At 39.1% G+C, this 20,272-nt stretch overlaps 1 protein-coding gene across 1 annotated transcript in view; it reads right to left on the reverse strand.

The window, feature by feature from the left end:
* MDN1 (midasin AAA ATPase 1) overlaps positions 1-20,272 on the reverse strand; it is a 106,403-nt gene that overhangs the window by 42,479 nt on the left and 43,652 nt on the right. The window contains exons 35-55 of the mRNA XM_075498374.1: positions 19,616-19,813; positions 17,890-18,098; positions 17,248-17,370; positions 16,016-16,213; positions 15,817-15,924; positions 14,481-14,669; positions 13,276-13,365; positions 12,903-13,163; positions 12,485-12,755; positions 11,618-11,777; positions 11,199-11,315; positions 9,771-9,979; positions 9,063-9,208; positions 7,990-8,192; positions 6,671-6,891; positions 4,404-4,517; positions 3,462-3,594; positions 2,684-2,793; positions 1,872-2,005; positions 1,007-1,167; positions 538-658 (exon numbers count right to left, since the gene is read on the reverse strand). Coding sequence (XP_075354489.1) covers positions 538-658; positions 1,007-1,167; positions 1,872-2,005; positions 2,684-2,793; positions 3,462-3,594; positions 4,404-4,517; positions 6,671-6,891; positions 7,990-8,192; positions 9,063-9,208; positions 9,771-9,979; positions 11,199-11,315; positions 11,618-11,777; positions 12,485-12,755; positions 12,903-13,163; positions 13,276-13,365; positions 14,481-14,669; positions 15,817-15,924; positions 16,016-16,213; positions 17,248-17,370; positions 17,890-18,098; positions 19,616-19,813 — 3,476 coding nt within the window. The remainder of the gene's footprint in view (positions 1-537; positions 659-1,006; positions 1,168-1,871; positions 2,006-2,683; positions 2,794-3,461; positions 3,595-4,403; positions 4,518-6,670; positions 6,892-7,989; positions 8,193-9,062; positions 9,209-9,770; positions 9,980-11,198; positions 11,316-11,617; positions 11,778-12,484; positions 12,756-12,902; positions 13,164-13,275; positions 13,366-14,480; positions 14,670-15,816; positions 15,925-16,015; positions 16,214-17,247; positions 17,371-17,889; positions 18,099-19,615; positions 19,814-20,272) is intronic.

A 20,272-nucleotide genomic window follows, 5' to 3' on the forward strand; every position in this document is an offset into this window, starting at 1 on the left:
TATCTGTGCCCTGCTTTTAAAAAAGGGACTTATATTCTTTAGAAAAATTTACTGTAAGAATTTTTTATTGAATGACACCAGTTGGTGAAATAACTTAAGAAAAAAAGCTGTCAGTTTAGAGGCCGTGTCTTAGTAAGTCATAAGGCAGCCCCATCCTATGCTGTATAAAAGGAAGTACATGGTCTACTCTATATACACATATGTTCACTAAATAAGCAAGTGGCATACTGAAATTCACAAATCTCCAGAATAGAGCAAGTAGTAATATTTTTATGTTTGTGCACCACTCTATATTAAATAACTGCCATCTATACAAAGCATAATTAATAGTAGAAAAGCTATCTGGATAACATATATTTCACAAAAAAGATGTACATTAAAAAGGCAATTTCAGCATATGTTAATCAATCTAACAAGTCCAAAAGGAATGTATTTTTGCTGGCCTGGAGAGCAAGCTCTGCAAATCTTTATGGTTACTTTAAAGCATATTTGGACATCGCTGGAAATACAAATCTTTTGCAAACAGAATACTAATACCTTAAAAGGAAGAGGTCTTCCTAGAGACTTCTGTAATATCTTCATACTGGCAGAAATACCAGCAGGATTGGCCAAGCAGCTCTGAATGTGCTGTGAAACAGATTGAATTTCCTTGGAAGCCCTTGGAGATTAAAAAAAAAGCCCACACAGTTAACTCAGAATTTCAGAAAAAAGTCAAAAAGACGCACAAGAAAGGAAAGTCCTTTCTCTTAACCTTCCACTAAAGGGGCAACCTAACTTCAAAGTACAGAAACTGGGTAAAAATTCTAGATGATTGTTTGAGCCAGAAGTGGCCCAATGCTAAGAAACATGAATTTTAAAAGTGAACAGCTATTTAATACATTGCACTTGCATCACTAATGGAACACAACTTGGACACTAACAGCAAACAATGTTAATTAGCTATAATATTAACAAAAGGGTAATTTTATACAACCATTTAACAGAAACACAAATCAAAGCCTCTCACTTGTGCTGATCTGATCCGATAAGCATCTGAGGAATTCTGTCAATTAGATGCTTCATAACCCAGTGCCAGTGCAGAGACAGAAGTGACAACCCTGGTGAATCCACTGTCACAGTGTCAGAGACTGTCCAGAACCGGTCACGCCACAGCAAGCAGTATAAAATCTAACAACAAGCCAAAAAGGTTACGGTTTTCCCATTGCTGAGCCCTGCACGTTACAGAATACTTTTTACTTCAAGCAAGAGAAAATGCAAAAACATTGTCACTTTCATTAATTTCAGAATCAAGCAATGCTTTAATACTTAGTGGCACACAACTAGCATTCAGCTATATGTTCTCTAAAAATACTGCAGGGCTCTGCTGGCAGGTGGAACTACACAAGTCAAAACCAAGCAATGCCTGCACCAAGTCTACAATGTCATTGTCAGATTTCAGCAAAATGATTTTCATGGTCTGAAAAGGGAGAGGGAGAAGTGAACCACCCCTGTGACCTGCACGTCAGCTGTCCAGGTTCAGATACCTTTATCTGAGATGGATGTGGATACTCCCTTTATCATTAGTGGAGAGAAACAGGCACTTCTATGGCACAATGGATATATATGTCCCAGGTGTGTACATTTAGGTAAGAGAATTCCCACCCTGAGTATCTGCAGGCTGAAAACCTACATTCCACACAGAAGAAATGAGAAGACAGAGCACAAATACAGCCACTGAAACGAACATGATCGTTTGCCTGGTGTCAGGCATATTCTGAATACCAGTAGAAACACTGCAGTTTATTTCATGGTCCCTGAAACTAAAAATAATGTTCTGCATCCTGTCTAATTTCACATAACTCCCATAAACATACTATGAAAAGTCTACTCACATCATGCATGTCATCATCACTTAAGGCCACCTGAGTAGACTTCACCCAGTGAAATGCAAATGCATCCCAAAGTTCAAAGAAAGCAGCAAGGTTGACCACGATTGCATGAGGAAGGCAGTTGTAACTTCCTGGATCTGAGATTTGGGGAAGAGAGAAAGAAAGGCAGAGACTGAATATTCCACCCCATCACATGACAAGTAAGGGTCAATTTCTGATCAATAGATCCTCTCTGTGGTTGGGGAAACAAAAAAACCTGAAAAGATCTATAAATCAAAGTAAGAAAAAGTATTCCTTCACTATTTGCGCAATTCTCTATCACCTCTACACATTTAATATAAGAAAAAGATCCAGAATAAGGAAACATTGATCAATTGCTTCTATGCAACATACTAACTTAATCACTAAATTTTTCCCCTTTGTTTTAGGAGTAAACATCCTAATTACATAAAACAATAGAAAGAGGATTTGAACACAAGCACATCTGAAGAACTTGGCTATTCTTACTAGCTAAAGACAAAACACAATTCCAATTTCTCTCCACCATCTTCCTAAAGTTTAGATAATTAAGAGAAATGACATGCAGTCGTTACCTGGTAGAAGCTGGACACAAATACTGTAGCATAAGGTATATCTAATTTAAGAATAATGTGTTACTTATCATATTAGTCTTCATCTGACTGCTTTACATTCACACAGTCTTCCTTCGCATATTCAGGACACACCATGTTTAAAGTACACATTTCATAACAGTGCAAATTAACCATATTTCAAATTGACCATAGAACTGAAAAGAACAGTGAAAATCAGCCCACCTTTGTGGAAATCTAGAGACATTCTTAAGACACTATTTCTTGGCTTCTTACTGGTAATCAAATTCTTCTCAGTGTAGCTTCTTTTTTCTCGTTCAAGAAATAATACTGCCCTGAATGAAAAATAAAGTTGTTAGAAATTCAGTATCATTTTAAAGCCTCTGCCTTATGAGATTGGTGAACTACAAAAAGTTACATTTGATATTTCACTGTATTATGAAACAAGAATCAAGTGCAGCATAACTAGTTGTTTGAATATGGTTTCTGCAGAAGTAAGCTTCACAAAAAGCAGATTGCTGACTTCAGCAATCACCAGGAAAGAAAAAGTAGTGAGCTACTAAGCAGATGCAACACCACCACTTGTAGGATATGTGAGCAGCTGCTTCCTTATACTGTAACTGCAAAATCTGTGTACTTTTTGCTCTTATTAGGAAAAGCAGTTGAAATCCAAAAGCAGGGCAACTATTTAAGTTTTATGTCAGAGATTTCACACTGCTGCTTCTGTCCCTTTTATGCTTTATCCCATGGTTCTGGTTTGTCCTTGAATTACTCCAGCCTATATGAAATGCTGGCAGCCCTGCTCCCTATATTAAGTGATTTGATTTAGTCTGCATCTTCAGAAAACAGAAGCAAAGAATGTGAATACTAGGCAGAGGTTTGAACAGGTATTTTAGATCACATCTATCAAAACCTAAAAACATACTTGGCAGATACTGCAAGTGTTTATATAGCACTGATTACAGTCATTGGGCAGTCTTCACAAGCTTTTTTTGTAACCTACCGATTTGCTACAGACTTCAAAAGGATTAGAAGCTGATCTGTGTGTTCCATTTCTGTATCAAAGTTCATCGAATTTCTAATGATATCCAAAAACTGCATATTCCATCTTGGGTCCAGAGGCATCACATGTTCATCTGGGAAGGCAGACAAGGTAAGACAGGACAGCAGTGGAAACATTATTCAGTGAAAGACTTTCCTCAATCCCCCTGCCTATGGAAGAACATTAGAGAAGGAAAGAAGGAAGCCTAAGAGGAAGGCAGAGTCTTAAGCTCCCTCACTCCACATATCCAAACAGAAAAGCATTAAGTTGACTGCAGGTTCTGTAAAACAGAACCATGAAAGTAAATTAACCAGTGGTCAGAGTACCCCAAAAGACAGCCTGGAAACTCAAGTCCAACTCTCTTTTCTTTCACAGTCCAGGCAACATACCTAGGACCATCCATAAAGGTCCAGTGTCACTGTATGTAGCTTTCACGCACCTAAAAAGCTTGGAAAGGAAACCACAGGCCTGAACTCCCTGTAGAATACTGAGGGAAAATTATAGGCCTCAATATAGGTTTCAGATGGGCCAACACAAAAAATGCTGAGAAAAAACAAGATGCCTAAACTATCTAGTCAGAAAGGCATTGGATATATGCATCACTCTTAAGAACATCACTTAACTCTGAGCTGTTGGAATACACCTGGGTCACAGACACACAGTCAGGATTCATAGTCATAGCACTCATACCAAATTTGCATAGGATTAACACATTTAATGGCCATATTTGTATTTCTAGACAGCATGAATGGCTTTGTTATTATTTCTTTTGCAACAAAAGCAACGTACAGTTAGAATTTAGCCTTTGTTTTGTTACAGACATTTCTTAAGAAGGGTTGCAGTGTGTTCAGAGAATAAATAAGGGAAGCACCAATGTCTAACATCAGTTTTTTTCAGAAGTACCTGTCATAGTTGGCTGTAGCAATTTGATCATGTTACTGACTCCAGATGAGAGGGGACTGGCATAGAAACCACCAAGGGCTACAGCACCTGCTTCCAGCTGAATCCGCACTGGATCTGTAGGTGAATGGGGGAGAACATAGGTGTAAAAGACAGTTTTATTTATTTGTACTAGATGCTCTTAACTTCAACTGAGCCAGTGCAAGCAGCCTAAAATCTCATCTGTGCACGCACTCTGGATGTGCTGGTTGCTCTTATTTTGTATTAGCTCCAAAAGGTCTTAAAAGCAGTCAGAATATCATGGCCAAAGAAATAAATCCAGTAAAAAGTCCTAGTTAAACTGGTGATTCTTCATGCATGCTATTAAAAATATGGTTTGTGAAAATCCATGAGTTTATACCTTCAAATCTTCCTCTCAGTACATCTGGTTTTGACACCCCCCCCCCCATTAAAAAAAAAAAAAAAAAAAGAGAAAAAAAATCCACATAAGAGCATACCTATCATTAAAGTAACTTTGTAGATATTTTCTAGTTTATAGACACACCTGCCTGGAAAGACAGCAAGATCAAGGGGGAGCAATCCCATTCATGTAGGGACTACACAGCCTGAGATTTCACACCACACAAGGAAGCTAAGTGTGTGAATGACTTGGACTAATACCTGTCTAAATTCTCCACAAGCTTAATGCGATTAATATAATTAAGCAATGAATACCTCATCTCAGCTGCTATCCTGAATGTTCAGGCAACACAGCTTCAGGAAATCTCAGTTCTGCAGTTTCCTGGCTTTCTAACCATTTGTATTTTAACACCAAATAAACAGAAGAAGGCATTTTACTGTTTTTACTATCACTATAAAAAAAAATAGTGAAGAGAAAGGCATATTTGCTTACATAGACCAAGAGGTATCCCAAAATAACTGTAATTCAGAAGCAATACAAGTTATAGGCATGCTTGAATAATAAAATGCAATGTTTAGCCCAAAGTCTCCTCTTGTCCCTAATATGCACAACCTGTTTCTGTCTCTCCCTGGAGCCTCAATGCCCTTGATTTAGTGTGGTGTGGTGGATTGGCCCTTCCTGGATGCCAGGTGCCCAAAGCCCCTCTACCACTCCGCTCCTCAGCTGGACAGGGGAGAGAAAATATAATGAAAGGCTCATGGGTCGAGATAAGGACAGGGAGAGATCACTCACCAATTACCATCATGGGCAAAACAGACTTGACTTAGGGAAAATTAATTTAATACCAATCAAATCAGAGTAGGACAATGAGAAAATAAAAACTAAATCTTAAAACACCTTCCCCCACCCCTCCCTTCTTCCCCGGGTTTAACTTTACTCCCGATTTTCTCTACCTCCTCCCCCCGAGAGGCACAGGGGGACAGGGAATGGGGGTTGTGGTTAGTTCATCACACCTTGTCTCTGCCACTCCTTCCTCCTTAGGGGAAGGACTCCTCACACTCTTCCCCTGCTTCAGTGTGGAGTCCCTCCCACAGGAGACAGTTCTCCACAAACTTCTCCAATGTGAGTCCTTCCCACAGGCTGCAATTCTTCACAAACTGCTACAGCATGGGGCCCTTCCACGGGGTGCAGTCCTTCAGGAACAGACTGCTCCAGCGTGGGTCCCCCACGGGGTCACAAGTCCTGCCAGCAAACCTGCTCCAGCACAGGCTTCCCACAGGGTCACAGCCTCCTTTGGGCACATCCACCTGCTCCAGCATGGGGTCCTCCACGGGCTGCAGGTGGATATCTGTTCCACCATTAACCTCCATGGGCTGCAGGGGGACAGCCTGCCTCACTATGGTCTTTACCATGGGCTGCAGAGGAACCTCTGCTCCAGCACCTGGAGCACCTCCTCCTTCACTGCCCTTGGTGCTGCAGATTTGTTTCTCTCCCATATTCTCACTCTGCCCTTTGGCTGCAGTTGTGCAGGTTTCCCCCCACTTCTTAAACATGTTATCACAGAGGCGCTACCACCATTGCTGATGGGCTCAGCCTTGGCCAGTGGCAGGTCTGTCTTGGAGCCGGCTGGTATTGGCTCTATCGGACATAGGGGAAGCTTCTAGCAGCTTCTCACAGCTTCTCACAGAAGCCACCCCTGTAGCCCCCCTGCTACCAAAATCTGGCCATGCAAACCCAATACATGTGGTAGTTGAGAACTTTCATATCAGATCATTTGAATGGTCTGAATGTTTTCTTAGAAGACTTAACAATTTGTGAAAATATAACAAATCAGCCCTTAGACAAAAGATAAAGTTAAATAATTACATACCAAGCACCTGTGGCAGATTTTTGGCTAAGGAGTTAAGCCATTTAACTCTCAATGTCCAATCTTGATTGGTTGCCTTTTCTATGAACAATTTCACTGAAGCCTGGAGAACTTCCATTTTATCCAACCAGTTTGCATCTATCTCAACAGCACTGAATCTGAGACTCTCGGGATTAGTGGACTGCATAATTTTTTGAAGATCTTGCAGAGTCAGTGGTAGTGTCCTGAAACACAAAGAAGCGAAGTCCAGCAACCAAGTGCTTGAACTGCCAGTTCTAGGAAAGAATATATTTTGCAAGTAAGGCTACTCAGCATGCAACCACCTTCAGGCAAGAAGGCACCAAGGCAATAATTTCTCCTCTTTTCTTTATTTAGCTTTAAAGCCATTTTCCAACTTGCAATTAGTTGGGGGTGTCTACTATTAGGAACTCACTATTACCAAAAATTCTTGCAGTACCAGAAGTGAATATGCAAAGTATTTCACTGAGAAATTATAATTGATTTGTGCACCAGAGTGATACGCAAAGGTAAGTTAAAAAAAGACAAAGATGGAAGTGTCGTTGATAAAAAAGCCCAGCACATTGCTAAGATTTTACAATTTCAACATTATATCTTAGTACTAACTTCTAACTTCTACAGCTTGTTCTTTCACTGGAAGCAACACACAGTACCTGTCCACAGTAGGTCACTAAGCAAAGCAGGCAGGAGGGAAGATTTTGCATCAGTGTTGTGAAAATAACAGTTATACAGCACAAGAAATCATTAAGAGTTCTTGCATATGGCCCCTACACACGAGGCTTTCTTTCAGACAGCTCTGTTTGAAGGAAGACATTTGTTTTTTTCACCTGAAGCTACTGGACCTACAATAACTGATGAATAATTGTTTACATGAAAGCAGGAAGTACAGAGGATCATTAGTATCTTTAAAACTAATTAAATACTCATTTTTTTAAAGCTCAGAAGGGAACTAAAGGAAGATATTTTTGGGGCTCTTATTACCTTGTAAACCCAGTGTTTGCATTCACATTTTCTGCTAAATGCCTGCTCCTAACTAAACTCAGAAAGGGTCAAATGTACTTACTGAAGATTGGATAGAGTCAAGTATTTTGGACTGAAGAATAAAACAGTAAATAATTCAACTTGTATTTGTAGTGGTTGCATGGAAAGGTAACAGGAGCCTGAGTTACAGAGTGTGACTACCACAGTCTCTACCCACACAATTTGCTCAAGACAAAGTTTTGCAGGGAACAATGACATGTCACCAGTATTTCACACATCTTGTTTCTTAGTCATTTATTAGACAAAAAGTGTTTCTTGCCTACCTGGAGTTTTTAAGGTTTAGCCTATTCAGACAATAGATTAGGACCTGTGCATCACGCCGGACTGTCGAAAGAAGTGAGTCTTCAGCTGCAAACAGACCTGTAGGTACGGAATCTGGCCACAATCCCATTGCTAGCAGGGAGTCACCCCAAATTTCATGGGAAGCCAGAGATGAAGCATGCTTCGTAACCAATTCTAACACAAGCTACAACAAACAACCAAAAAGCAATTTAGAATCATATGTATTCAAGTACAATAGCTCAGGGAACTCTAATTACATGTATTTATTATGAAATCATTATAAACCAAATGTTCTACAAACACTATATAACCTACATGATAAAGGTACCAAAACATTCCAACCGTAAGTGAAATAACATACTGTACAGCTTGAAATAGGAAGGCAATATTGCTATCTCCAGATGACAGTATGCACAGTGTTTCAGGCTATAATTAATCACTATTAATTATCGCAAAGTCTCAGCTGAAGCTGTTAAAAAACAAGTAAGCCTCAGAGTCCAACTGGGATATTCTCTGGCTCCCTTATGCTGCAAGAGAGTGAGCCACTATCTACAATGACAAACCATATTTATCCCCCGGGGAGCATCTCAATAAGCACATCCCAGACTGACAGTCTTTATGCAACTCTCACTGATCTGACCTCTGTCTCCAGTAGCATGCCACCAGGCTGAGAAAATATGTCATGAAAGGACAGGTGACAGCTGAAATTCACTGTACTTCACCATTCAATACCAAAACAACCAGCTCTGGGGCTTCAACTAATCTGTTACAGTTACATGCAGAACTGTACTTCTTACACTGGAGCCAAAAAAGGCTCAGAATCTAAAAGATACAGAAAATGTCCCAATGCCACTCAATTCCTCCTCTTCATCACCTGACAGATGCCTGAGAGGGTGTTTAAAATGGTTGGGTTCGTCTCTCCATCAACACCATCTTCATCAACCCCTTGCTTGGGCACTTAGGAAAGAGAGGATCTCAAACACCAGCCTCATGAAATGATATTTTTCACATATTTAGATGATATAAGAAAAAGCTTTCAAACACACGACTTTACCTTTTGGTTAATCTGCAGTTGTTGTGAGCGGCCATAAACTTCCCAACAGGCTCTGTAAAAAGACTTTGCTAATCCAAGGCCTCTCTGTATCTGCTGCACAATTAAAGCAGCAGCCTGAAGCAAAGGTGACAAAGATGACACAGAACCTGAAAGATACACAGCATTTACGGTGATATGAATGCTTAACCCTTTAACCCTCTGAGGACAAACACCACTTTAGTCCCTGAGGAAGATCCAAAACAAATGAATCCTACTGGGTCCTGATAATTGAATAGGTTCTTTCCAAGAAAATCAGACAAGACTGTAAATAACAGGTGACAAACTCAAAATAAGACATCAAGGAGCTGAGATGAATGAAACATAGTGTCACCTTGCTCCAAAGAACAACCTGAACAGGCCTTGTGCAAACTTTCAGTTTTGCTGATTTTCTCTTAGAATATAGTACCTTCCCTACAGCAACAGATAACTGACACTTGCCAATGTCTGATGTCTCCTTACAAAGCACCTCCAGTTCTCACCTTTTTATGATTTGGGCCTACTTCCTGAGAACGCAAAAAACAACCCAAAACAACCTGATTATACTTTTATGCTTTTACTGGTATTGGGACATAACACAATAAAATAACCAAACTTTAGTATTAAAAGAGTTAATCCAAATAAATGTAGTGAGCCCAAGTTGCTAACAAATACCAAACAGACTTTTCTTACCTGCTATTGCCCCCTTGGTTTCTGAATGCACAGCCATAAGTGCATCACAGGTGCTATCTCCCACTAAACCCAAACCATGCAGGAGTAACTTCAAATCCAGATTGTCCAATATATTTCCATCGTTCTCCCCAGGAATGTAAATTTCAATCCCACGATTCCGCATGGCTCTGGATATTTCCCCATGAACAGGATCCATGGAAAGGAAAAGCCTGTCAGATATTAGAATAGTTCAGTCAGAAGGCACCTACAATGATCATCTAGTCCAACTGCCTTACATTCTTAAAGATGTAACTTAGTGCTTTAAACTAGCACTCCAGAACCACCGAAACAGCTCTTCCATAAAGTAAACCATCTTCATAAAAATGGGGACACAGATATCTAGAAAGCCAGAAACAGCTACTGAATTTAAATGAGAAATCTGTATGAATAATTATACTTTGAAATTAACCACAGATAACTGAGTTAAAAATCATGCAATATGTATCTGAGCTATGTCTACTTTATAATTTGTCTACTTACAAAAATAAGTTAAACTACACCTCTGAGCTATAAAGATGACTTTTAGCAATAGCTTCATATAAATTTGTGCTATTTAAAAACCAAAGTATCCAACACCCAAGTAGTTAATACTATCAGTAGACATCTCTTAAAAGCAAGGAGAAAAAAAAAACCCTGGAGATACAATTCAGCAAAAACAGGTTTCTGAAAAGTCAAAGATCTTGTTTTCAATTCAGAGGAACCAGAGCATATCAGTCCCAATATTCTTTTCGTGAATTTATAAAAGGTAGGAATTATACAGAATACTCTGTATATTCTCCTCCCATCTCCCCCCAGAGACTCCCTCAGGTCTGAGAGAATACAGACTGTCTGTTCGGTGGTTTGTCATTTTGGTTTTTTTGGTTGGTTTGGGGGGGGTGCTATTGGGTTGTTTTTGTTGTTGTTTTGTTTGGGGGTTTTGTGGGGTTTTTTGTGTTGTTTTTGGTTTTTTTTCCCCTGTCAGTTCTGTCACTGCAGGAAACTCAAATTTATGGATGGGATGGAAAAAGCTACGACAAAAGTTATGTCCATATACCAGCTTTCACTACCAACATATCTGAATACTTCACCATCTTCGACACATGTATCCTCAACTCCATTACAGTGAGACAGGGAAGTGCTGAAATCCTAAACTAGAAACGGAGAATCACAGCAGAGGTATACTGCTATGAATTTTCCAGTGTAATAGTCTGTGCTGCAACAGAGATATAAAGCCAAGTCTCTTAAACTCTCTATCATATGCTCATCACAGTGTTGTTTTCTTCCTTGCCAGACAGTGTCACTACAGTACAGGGCAAACTGAACAGCATTCAAGACTGGCTCACTGCTGACATTTTTTTCTAAACCTGCGGGGGGGGAGGGGGAGGTCAGAAAACCAAAAAACCAAAGCACCTGAAGTTTGGATGAGGAGCTATTGTAGGAATTGTGCCATCTATCACACCTCTCTCACTCATGGTAAGAACGCCTCCTGGTTCAAGTAAAGCATTCAAGCGGTCCAGCACAGAAGGGCTATATTCAAAAGAAATTTATATGGTTATAAAAAGATAACAATTTGATCCCTTTCTGATCTGAAATCAAAATGGTACCAAGCAAAAAGCCAAACAGCTAATTATGTTATAAGGTAACAGGAAAACTACCAACTGCTAAGCTGTCTAAGAAGGAAGACACTCTTCCAGAAAATGTGAGTTACTGCTCCCATGTATTGTTATCAAATACAAAATGTTCAGTTGTGAACCATACAGTAAGACGCAAAGTCAATTAGGGAGGTCAAGGGATTTACTCGGTGAGACAAGGCCACTAAAATCACTTACTTGCAGAAGTTAACATTGTCCATCAACAGCCAGTCTCCAGACTGCAGGGCCTGAACCAACATCCCATCCACCCACTCGAAAGTGCCCTGGCTGTTATGGTCAGCAGCCTGGGCCTGCTGCAGCTTGAAACGCCGGAACTCTTCCACCAGGTGAGCAAACTCTGAAAGAAGTACATATCTTACATCAAAATTTACATTACTGAGGTAGCTTCCCATTCCACTCAAGAAAAATAGCAATTATTTTGTCAACAAACATATATGCTTTCTACTTTTTAGGGGAACATAGCAGCAGAGGCTCCAACTCTTCAAGTATCCTCCCATGGGCAAAATCCATGATGACACAGGGGGTTTCCAAGCGCAGAGAAATATAAACTAGACTGACGCTTTTCTCCCTAAACCGAGACTTATCTCCATCCCTTCTCCCCCATTAGATGAAGTTCAATGGATATTAATGCCATATTTTAGACAATGAAAAAAAAGAATGGAACAACCCGTACATTATTCTGCTGACATTTATAAAGCTCAGCTGATTAATGCTTCAGAGAACAAATGAAAGAACAGAATATCTAAATTTCCTTTCTTCGGAATACAAGATAAGAGCTGTATTGCATCATATGTTAAGTTGCTCAGTACAGGAGAATTTGAGTGCGGACTACTGATTGCTACCAGGTAACTACACAAAAAATAAACCTGAAGAACCATCACCCATGTAACTTTTTCAGAAGCTAGGCTGTTACATAAGCAGTATGAAGCAACAGTATTGACTACAAAAAACCTACAAAACACCCCCAACTTTTCTCAAGTTTTCACTGCAGATTTATACATTTCTCAATTTTCTTCAGAGGAAGAAATCGCCCACCATACGTACCTGCCTTTGAGTAAGAGTTTATTTTGTTGTTTAGTCGCTGGATAAGTACAAGTATTCCCTCCAGTTTGCTCACTAATTCAGCTGTAACACTTCTACCTCCTTCACCCAGAGATTTGGGTTTGTAATTCAGGATGAAATTGCTCCAAGTACGCAGCACGTGTTCAGCATCATCTGCACAAATTTCTGTCAGGAGAAGACTGTCCCTTACTAGTGTGCTCACAGCATTCTCCACTTTTTCCAGCAGGCGCTGCCATGGCCTATTGATATCAACCTGCAAACATGCCATTATGGAGTTAGTTCATCCAGAAGATTGTGGTGCCTAAGGCTCCATTTGATGTTTAAACAGTAAGATCACAGTAGACTGGCCACTATTAGGTAGGAAGGAGAAATACTGCCATATTACCAAAACAGTATTTACCTGTTCAAAGCCACCCAGGAGCTCAGTTGTATCCATCGCACTGTTCATTGCCATGATTTTTAGTCGATGGCCGGTCAGATGGGCCAGCAGCTCAACAAGACTAGTTTTGCCGACAGCCGCCGGGCCCACCAGGATTACCATCCAGCTCATGTGCACACATTTCATTATAGACTCAAGGGACTGCAGTGAATGATGCAGAAGTGAGAGACTTCTGCCAGGACGAGGAATATAGTTGCCACGAGAAAGAACTGAATAACCGATCTGGAAGGGATGAGGCACACGTGAGTGAGTACTCAAAGAGGAAAATGGGAGCTCAGCTGTGCAAGTTGCTTCCTTCTCTCTCCACTCACAAAACCTCTTGTCAACAGCTTACCTGAACATTATATGGAGTGATGTGAAACTCTCTGGTTCCTGTATACACATCAGCCTCCTGGCCAAAAGTGTCTCTAAAAATAGATATAACCTAAAACAGTTGAAAGAGCAAGAGAGACTTATCAGTCTTAAGTTATCCATTGTTCTAAAGATTTACTTCTAAAGTAGCCTTCCCTCTCAGGTCCAGAGCCATGTGATACTAACTAACACAGTTTAATCACAAGTGTCATTTAATTTAAAGTGCAGCAAGCAATTAAAAGTGAATGTGAGCTGCCCACAGCAACCCCTTCATTAACCATGTTTTTCCTGTGACTTGAAATACTGTAAGTAATGTTTCTCTAACAAAATACTGGGAAAGAAGTCACTCCATAAATAAGCTCTTTGATAACACACGAAAAATATAATAATACTACAGGAAGGGGAAAGTAAACCCATGAGAAAAATATCCAGTCACATACAGTCAGTAACTTCAGTCTTACAATCTGATTGACTTTTAGTTTAATACCATTTAAATGTTGTGAAATTAAACAAAAGTGAAGGATTTCTAGGCAAGAGGGAGATAAGTTAGTGGCAAAGGTGGAACAACAACTGCAGCGAGTGTGTTTTATTAGAGTAACCTTAAGCGGTGAATTTAACAGAATGAGGAGTGCAATTTGACAGGCAGATGAAAGAAGTGACAGATAAATAAAAGTCAATAAAAATAAATCCAAGCCAGAACAATTTAAAAACGCTGGCAGGGAAGGGCAGGATTACAGGACATTATTTTTACTTCCTGTATTGACGCAAATGCTTTTTAACCATAACTTTAAGCATCTCTCCATATCTCAGTGCTATTTCTCTTCTCTGCTCCCTGCCTCCTCTTTCCTCACAAATATGCATGCAACCCATGCCACTTCTATGAGAATGTTATTATTTAATACAGAATCACACAAGACTATGTTGTGTTTTGCTTTAAGTCCTTTGTTATTCTACTTGCCTTCATTTACACCAGCTTTCTGCTTTTATACTAGTAGGTAATTAGATTGATATTTTAAGTCACAATGGGAGCAGGTACATGTTAATCCCCAAAACCCCAAACAAATCTATTTTTCTTTTGTAAGAGGTAATGTCTATGAATGAATTGCAAGGCATCTTCAAATTTACACTTGGATTTCTAGAAATACTTCCGATAATCTGAAGAGCAAGGGAGGAGAACACACAGCTCACCTTTTCTTTGTCTTCCCTGGTTCTCATTCTTTCTCCGTATACCAAAAATACATGCTGGCCTGGATCATAGCATCCTGGTGACTGGTCAACAAGCATAAGCTGGCACCAGCGGAAAAGATCACGTAAGTTGAACTCCCAGGGTCCTCCTTTCTGTCCCCACTTCTTTTCAGCCATTACTTCTTTGTCAATCTGGAAAAAGTAGCATTAAAAAAAAAAAAAAATCTTTTTTTCCACCCATGTGCTAGTCTTCAAATATATTTTTTTTTAAATTCAACTCAACTTCTGCCTTTGGCACTGCTTACAAGACAGAGGACAATAGAAAAAGCAAGCTGTATTCACTTTGCTGAAGATGTCAGGAACTAAAGCTTGATTTAGTTTGTCTCTCCTCTACTAATTCTGTAACACTCAGCTCAATTTTTCTTTTTACTCTTGCACTCTCTAAATGAGTATTCACTAAGATGCTGCCACAAAAGCTTTTACATAAGGCCACAGAATACTGCTTTCTCTTAATATTACTACATTTTTTGTGTTTCATGACATGAAGATTAAATGCAATTTCGGAAGCATGACCACAAGTAAAATTCTTACTGTGGATTTTATATCCTGCACTTTGCACAAAATGGCAGCATCTAAGCCACAAAATAGCTACTAAGTTGATGCGTTGCAATTAATGCTTGTTGAAAACCTTTTATGTCAGCAAAATTTTAGATCCAAGCATCTCTGAATCCTTTGCCATAGACAAATACCATCAGGAAAGGTTTTCCTTTTATTGGTGTCTCAGTGTTCCAGAAGAATGCCACATATCATTACAAGCATCTGCTTCTGTAAAGGTCAGATGCTGCTTTCACTAACAACATCCCATAATAAAAAGCAGATTCAAAATTAAGACCAGAAACAGAAATACACTTTTCAGTTCTTGTTAAGATATAACTCATTTTGTTTGTGTTTCAAGAATAATCCATATGTGGGGAAAACCATTATTTTCTCAACTCACTTTGCCAAGCTACCAAACCACAATTGTTTCCACCTTTTGTAGAACAAAGCCTTTTATATACGTATATATTTTAACTTATGTCAAAAATAATGCCTTTTCAGTTATTAACCAAGTATCTGATTGTAGTGGTACAGTAATTCAGGTGGGTTTTAGGGGTGTTCTTTACTTTCTTCTGCATATACTTCCATTCCTCTTTTTTATCCACACACTTCTCTATAAAAATGCTTGGAAATGTGACATTACACTTAACTTTTTTAATCTTACTGCATTCTGCCTACTTTTACAAAAGTAAAGTAGTAAAGTAAATTTCTTTCCACAAAAGAAATTAAAATATATATTTACCTTGTTATTGAAAGCAACCATTTTAGCAATAATACTTTTATCAATAGCAGGAAACAGTGTATTCCCAATAAACTCCATATCTTCTGCTGACAGTGGATCAACATACACCTGTGGAATCAAAAGCATGATGACTGTTGATACAGTCAGAAAACTACAAGACAGGATCATGACATAGTTTAAACCAAACAAATAAGCTTGCCTGTGTAAATCTATTAAGAAAGGACTTGGGCAGACCCTTTCTTCCACCTCCTTGTCTGTACGGATTCTGGCATCCAAAAATCTTAGTCTTCTTGTGCTGTACACGAAAATTCATTCCCAATTCTGGAACATAAATCTCTGCTCTGTGGTCAAAGCATGCATTTAGCCCCTCTAATACAGACTGAGAAGCCAGATTCAACTGAGGAAAGAAATAACGATACAATATTAATGCTCCACAAAACACTTTTGCCTGATCTCTAGTTTAACAGTCTAGGATACACAGAAGGTAAAATTAAATTTCCTTGCTGTTCTAGCACTGTCATATGTTATTACCTCCAGCTAGATTGTTATTACACTGGAGCAACAAAACTATAACTAACACTTTTCCTTACGTGTACTTGCTATTTGTACTGTGTGTTCAACATGATAACAAAACAATTCTCCGTTGTAAAATCTGCATGTTCAAAATGTTTCTTCTGAACGTATATTCATACATTTGTGACATTTGGAGTGTTTTGTTTGTTTGCTTGTTTTTTAAATGAAGGCAGTCTGGGTTATTTAACTATCATGGTTGTTTAAAGTGGTATTTTTCACAATACCAAAAAAAAGGTACACAAACAGCTAAACAATTTAAGATTTTGCACTGTAATAATTAGAATGCATGTTGCCAAGAAGTGACCTCTGTGCATGCATATGCTTGAAAGCACTTGTTACATGGTACATGAATAAACCTGTGGTGGCAGGATAGCTTATACTGGCAAAGTGGAACTCTTCTTCTCAATTAAATCAGTACCCCCCACAGTGTATTAGTCCCAGCAAAATGCCTTCTATTTCAGTGAAATTATATCCATATATAACACAGCACGTGTATCAAAACTTCTGTTGACACTCTTCCCAAAAAACTTTCAAATGTAAATCAAATCTATCCTTGATTTTCTGCAGTAATTTAGGCTGGGATTCAATCCTTGTTCTCTTGTCTAAAATAGGTTGTCAAAGCCAGTCTTTTACACTCGGTCTATGGAGGGCCAATGGGCAGAGGAACTTAGTAGAGGAAGATTAATTTTCTCTTAAGTGGAATGATCACTTTCAATGTGGCACCAGATGCACATAACTAAAAGCAAGCAAAATTTATTTCAATCATCAACACTCAAAGGTATTTATCCTACATGCCAAATCATCACCTTTGCTCTTCCAGAACATTCCATTTTATTTGTGCTCCAAACTTCAATTTACCTCATCTAACACAATCCAGTGTCCAGCCTTTAACGCTGCTAGTAGTGGTCCATCACGCCAGGCAAACTCTCCTCCCTTCCCACCTTCAACAGGCAAGTCTGTCCCAAACAAGTCTGTCACATCCTTTGGGAGTAGAGAATGGGGAGGGGGGGGGGATTACAAAACTCCACAAAAGTTCATAAATAGCCTTTGTTAACTTCACATTTTCTCCCTCCCCCTTAAATAGAGCTAAAATGTAGGTATTAAAAATATTTCAGTAATTGCAAGATGCTAAAAGCTTTTCCATGATACCACTCCAGTGACTAGCTACTATATGTTTAACAACAAAAAATTAAATTGGAACAGAAAAGCTAAAAAGCCTTAAAGCTGTTTTCAAGTAATTTTGCAGAAGCCAAGAAAAACACAGGAGACAGAGATACGCGTCTTCGCTTCAACAGAAAAATCTGGGAGTTATCATTCACTCACAGAAGCTCACTGCTCTTTCAGTTCCCCCCTTCCCGTTTAGTTTTATCTTGAGACCAAAAAGGAAAAATTGACATTTCAGACTCAGTGCTAAAGTTAAAAAGAACTACGCTTTTTAAGTTAAAAAAAACCTCCTCCCTGCCATAAACACTGAGTTACAAAGATACTATTTTATTCTACCGTTTGCTCAGACAGGTTGATTCGAACAAGACAGTTTTCCGAGGCTTTTGCCAGGGCAGCAACTAGACTGGTCTTGCCCACTCCTGGTGATCCCTCCAACAAAATAGGTTTGTTAAGCTGTAGGGCTCTTAACAGTCTTTGTGCATTCACTGCTGTAGTCCCGGCATTTAGAGCATAATCTGTAATGCTGTTCCTCTGGAGAACAGGGCCTAAAACAAAGAAAGGTAAACCAGAAAACAATTAAACCAGAATGTTTATGCTAGAGCTGCTGACAGCGTGCTTCTGAACAAGACCATTCTGTCTGTTAATTGCTGATCTCATTACAGCAAGCAATGGAGATCAAGCTTTTATCCCATTCTGAGAGATCAGGCACATATACTCTCTGTTTGACCCACAGCTGTGTCCCAGCCCATCTCTGCATATTTATGTTGAATTTTGATATGCATGCAAATCATGCATGCATATCAATGCAAATCAATCAATGCAAAAAGCACATGAATATATGATGTAATTTGCCATGAAACTTCAACACTTCCTGGTTCATGACCCAAACTAGAGGTCTAACACTGAAAAATCATAAATCTGTCCTTGCGCTTCAGACATGTGGATCTAAAACTCAAAAGCACCTTTTGAAAATTTGGCACTGAAGGATACAATTCAGTCATGTTATAGAACAACATATTAATCTGTTCCATACACTGCCAGTTCTGTGAAGAAAGAGTGCTTTAATTAAAGTACGCTACTAGGCACATATTTTCTTTACTGTTATTATGACATACAGAGAGGAGACAGTATAGAGCTTGTCTGCCAAATTCCAGCCAATAAAGCTCACTGGGACATCGCTCCCCAAATTCTGTAATACAGCATTGCTCAGGTTTAAAAGATATTAATCACCAATTTATCCTACACATCTTGATACCTGTTTAAGAGATGAAAGCGATCCTTCCTTTTGTGACCTAATCAGCAAGGGGAAACCAAGCAATTTACAAAAAAGCATTACCTTTGTACAATTTTATGCATGACTAACACAATCCATGAATATCAAAATGCTCAAAGATCAATGATTAATATAGCATTAGGAACACATAGTTCCATATGCTAAAAACTAGCCAGCTGAACTAGAAAGCTCATAGTCATCACTTTTTAGTCCCATCACTGTATTTTAAAGGTAGAAAGCAATATTTTGATAGTTCCATTTGCACTAATTTGTCACATGAGGAACTGAACTGAAATGCAAGGACTAAATTATTTTGCAAAAATTGCAGCAAATCTTTGAGAGGCTGCAGCAAGGCAGGGCATTAGTCTCCATTCTGTTTAGCATTGTACCCAGGACCCCTGCTTCCCATGCTCTACACAAGGGTCAGGATGAACTGTGGCTTTAGTTAGTGGAAGTTAGCAGACATTCTGACCATGCAAAGTGACAGAAAATTACGAACTCAAAATTAAAGAAGCTTTGTTTACACCAAAAAGTACTAAAATTAGGTCATTAACCAGTAATCTTAAAGTCATCGGAGAAAACAATTAACAGATGTGTCTTCTTAATAAATGTGATCGAGTTGCAATCAACACACTTGGAGGCAGAAAAGGCATTTTTCTAAGCCTTGAGAACAAGCTATAAATTGCTCTGTAATGGTTCAGGTATCCTACTTAGATATAGTGATTAACAGAACTATTGGGAATAAAAGCCACAGAATAAAAGTCCACCCACTCCCGCAAAGTCTCTTGCCTCTTGGAATAAAAAAGGGGTGGATTCCCATAAAGTTGTCCATCCACACAAACTCTTTCTCCTTTGTTCTGTCATAAATCTTTAGTTCATTCTTCTGATAATCAGTCAGCTCAACGAATTGACTCATTTTCTCACATAAGAATGTCAGGCATTTTTCACGAGCTAATAAAGCTGTATCAGCTGAGCAGGATGTTGTACCTGTAATTAGAAAAGTTAAGTGTGCTTCACAAACATAACTAGGCACATTCATCTTATGACTAAGAAACTCAATTCCTTCAGAGATGCCATTTTTGTGCAGTGTTCTGTTTCAGGTGTATATTTCATGTTAGTGCTTTTGCTTGCCAGTGCTTCCAGTACTATTTACCATGGACAAATTGTTCTAGTGAGCAACAGAATTAAGGACATCTTATTTCCAAAACGCTTTCTTCTACCATCACCATCATCCTGATCCCTTGCCATAGTCCCCTGAAGCCTTCTTTCCCTGCATTTCTCATGGCTTTTCACTTTTTCCCTACTCCCATATCTCCTATTTATCAGCTAGGCCAGTGGCCAAACATGCAAAAGTGCATTCTGAGCTAGCACACACAGATGCTGACATGCAGGGTGGGAGACAGAGAATAATATGTGGTCATGTAATTAAGTACCGTATCAGCTCAG

Source organism: Mycteria americana, chromosome 3 (genome assembly GCF_035582795.1).
Source record: "Mycteria americana isolate JAX WOST 10 ecotype Jacksonville Zoo and Gardens chromosome 3, USCA_MyAme_1.0, whole genome shotgun sequence".
NCBI classification, from domain to species: domain Eukaryota; kingdom Metazoa; phylum Chordata; class Aves; order Ciconiiformes; family Ciconiidae; genus Mycteria; species Mycteria americana.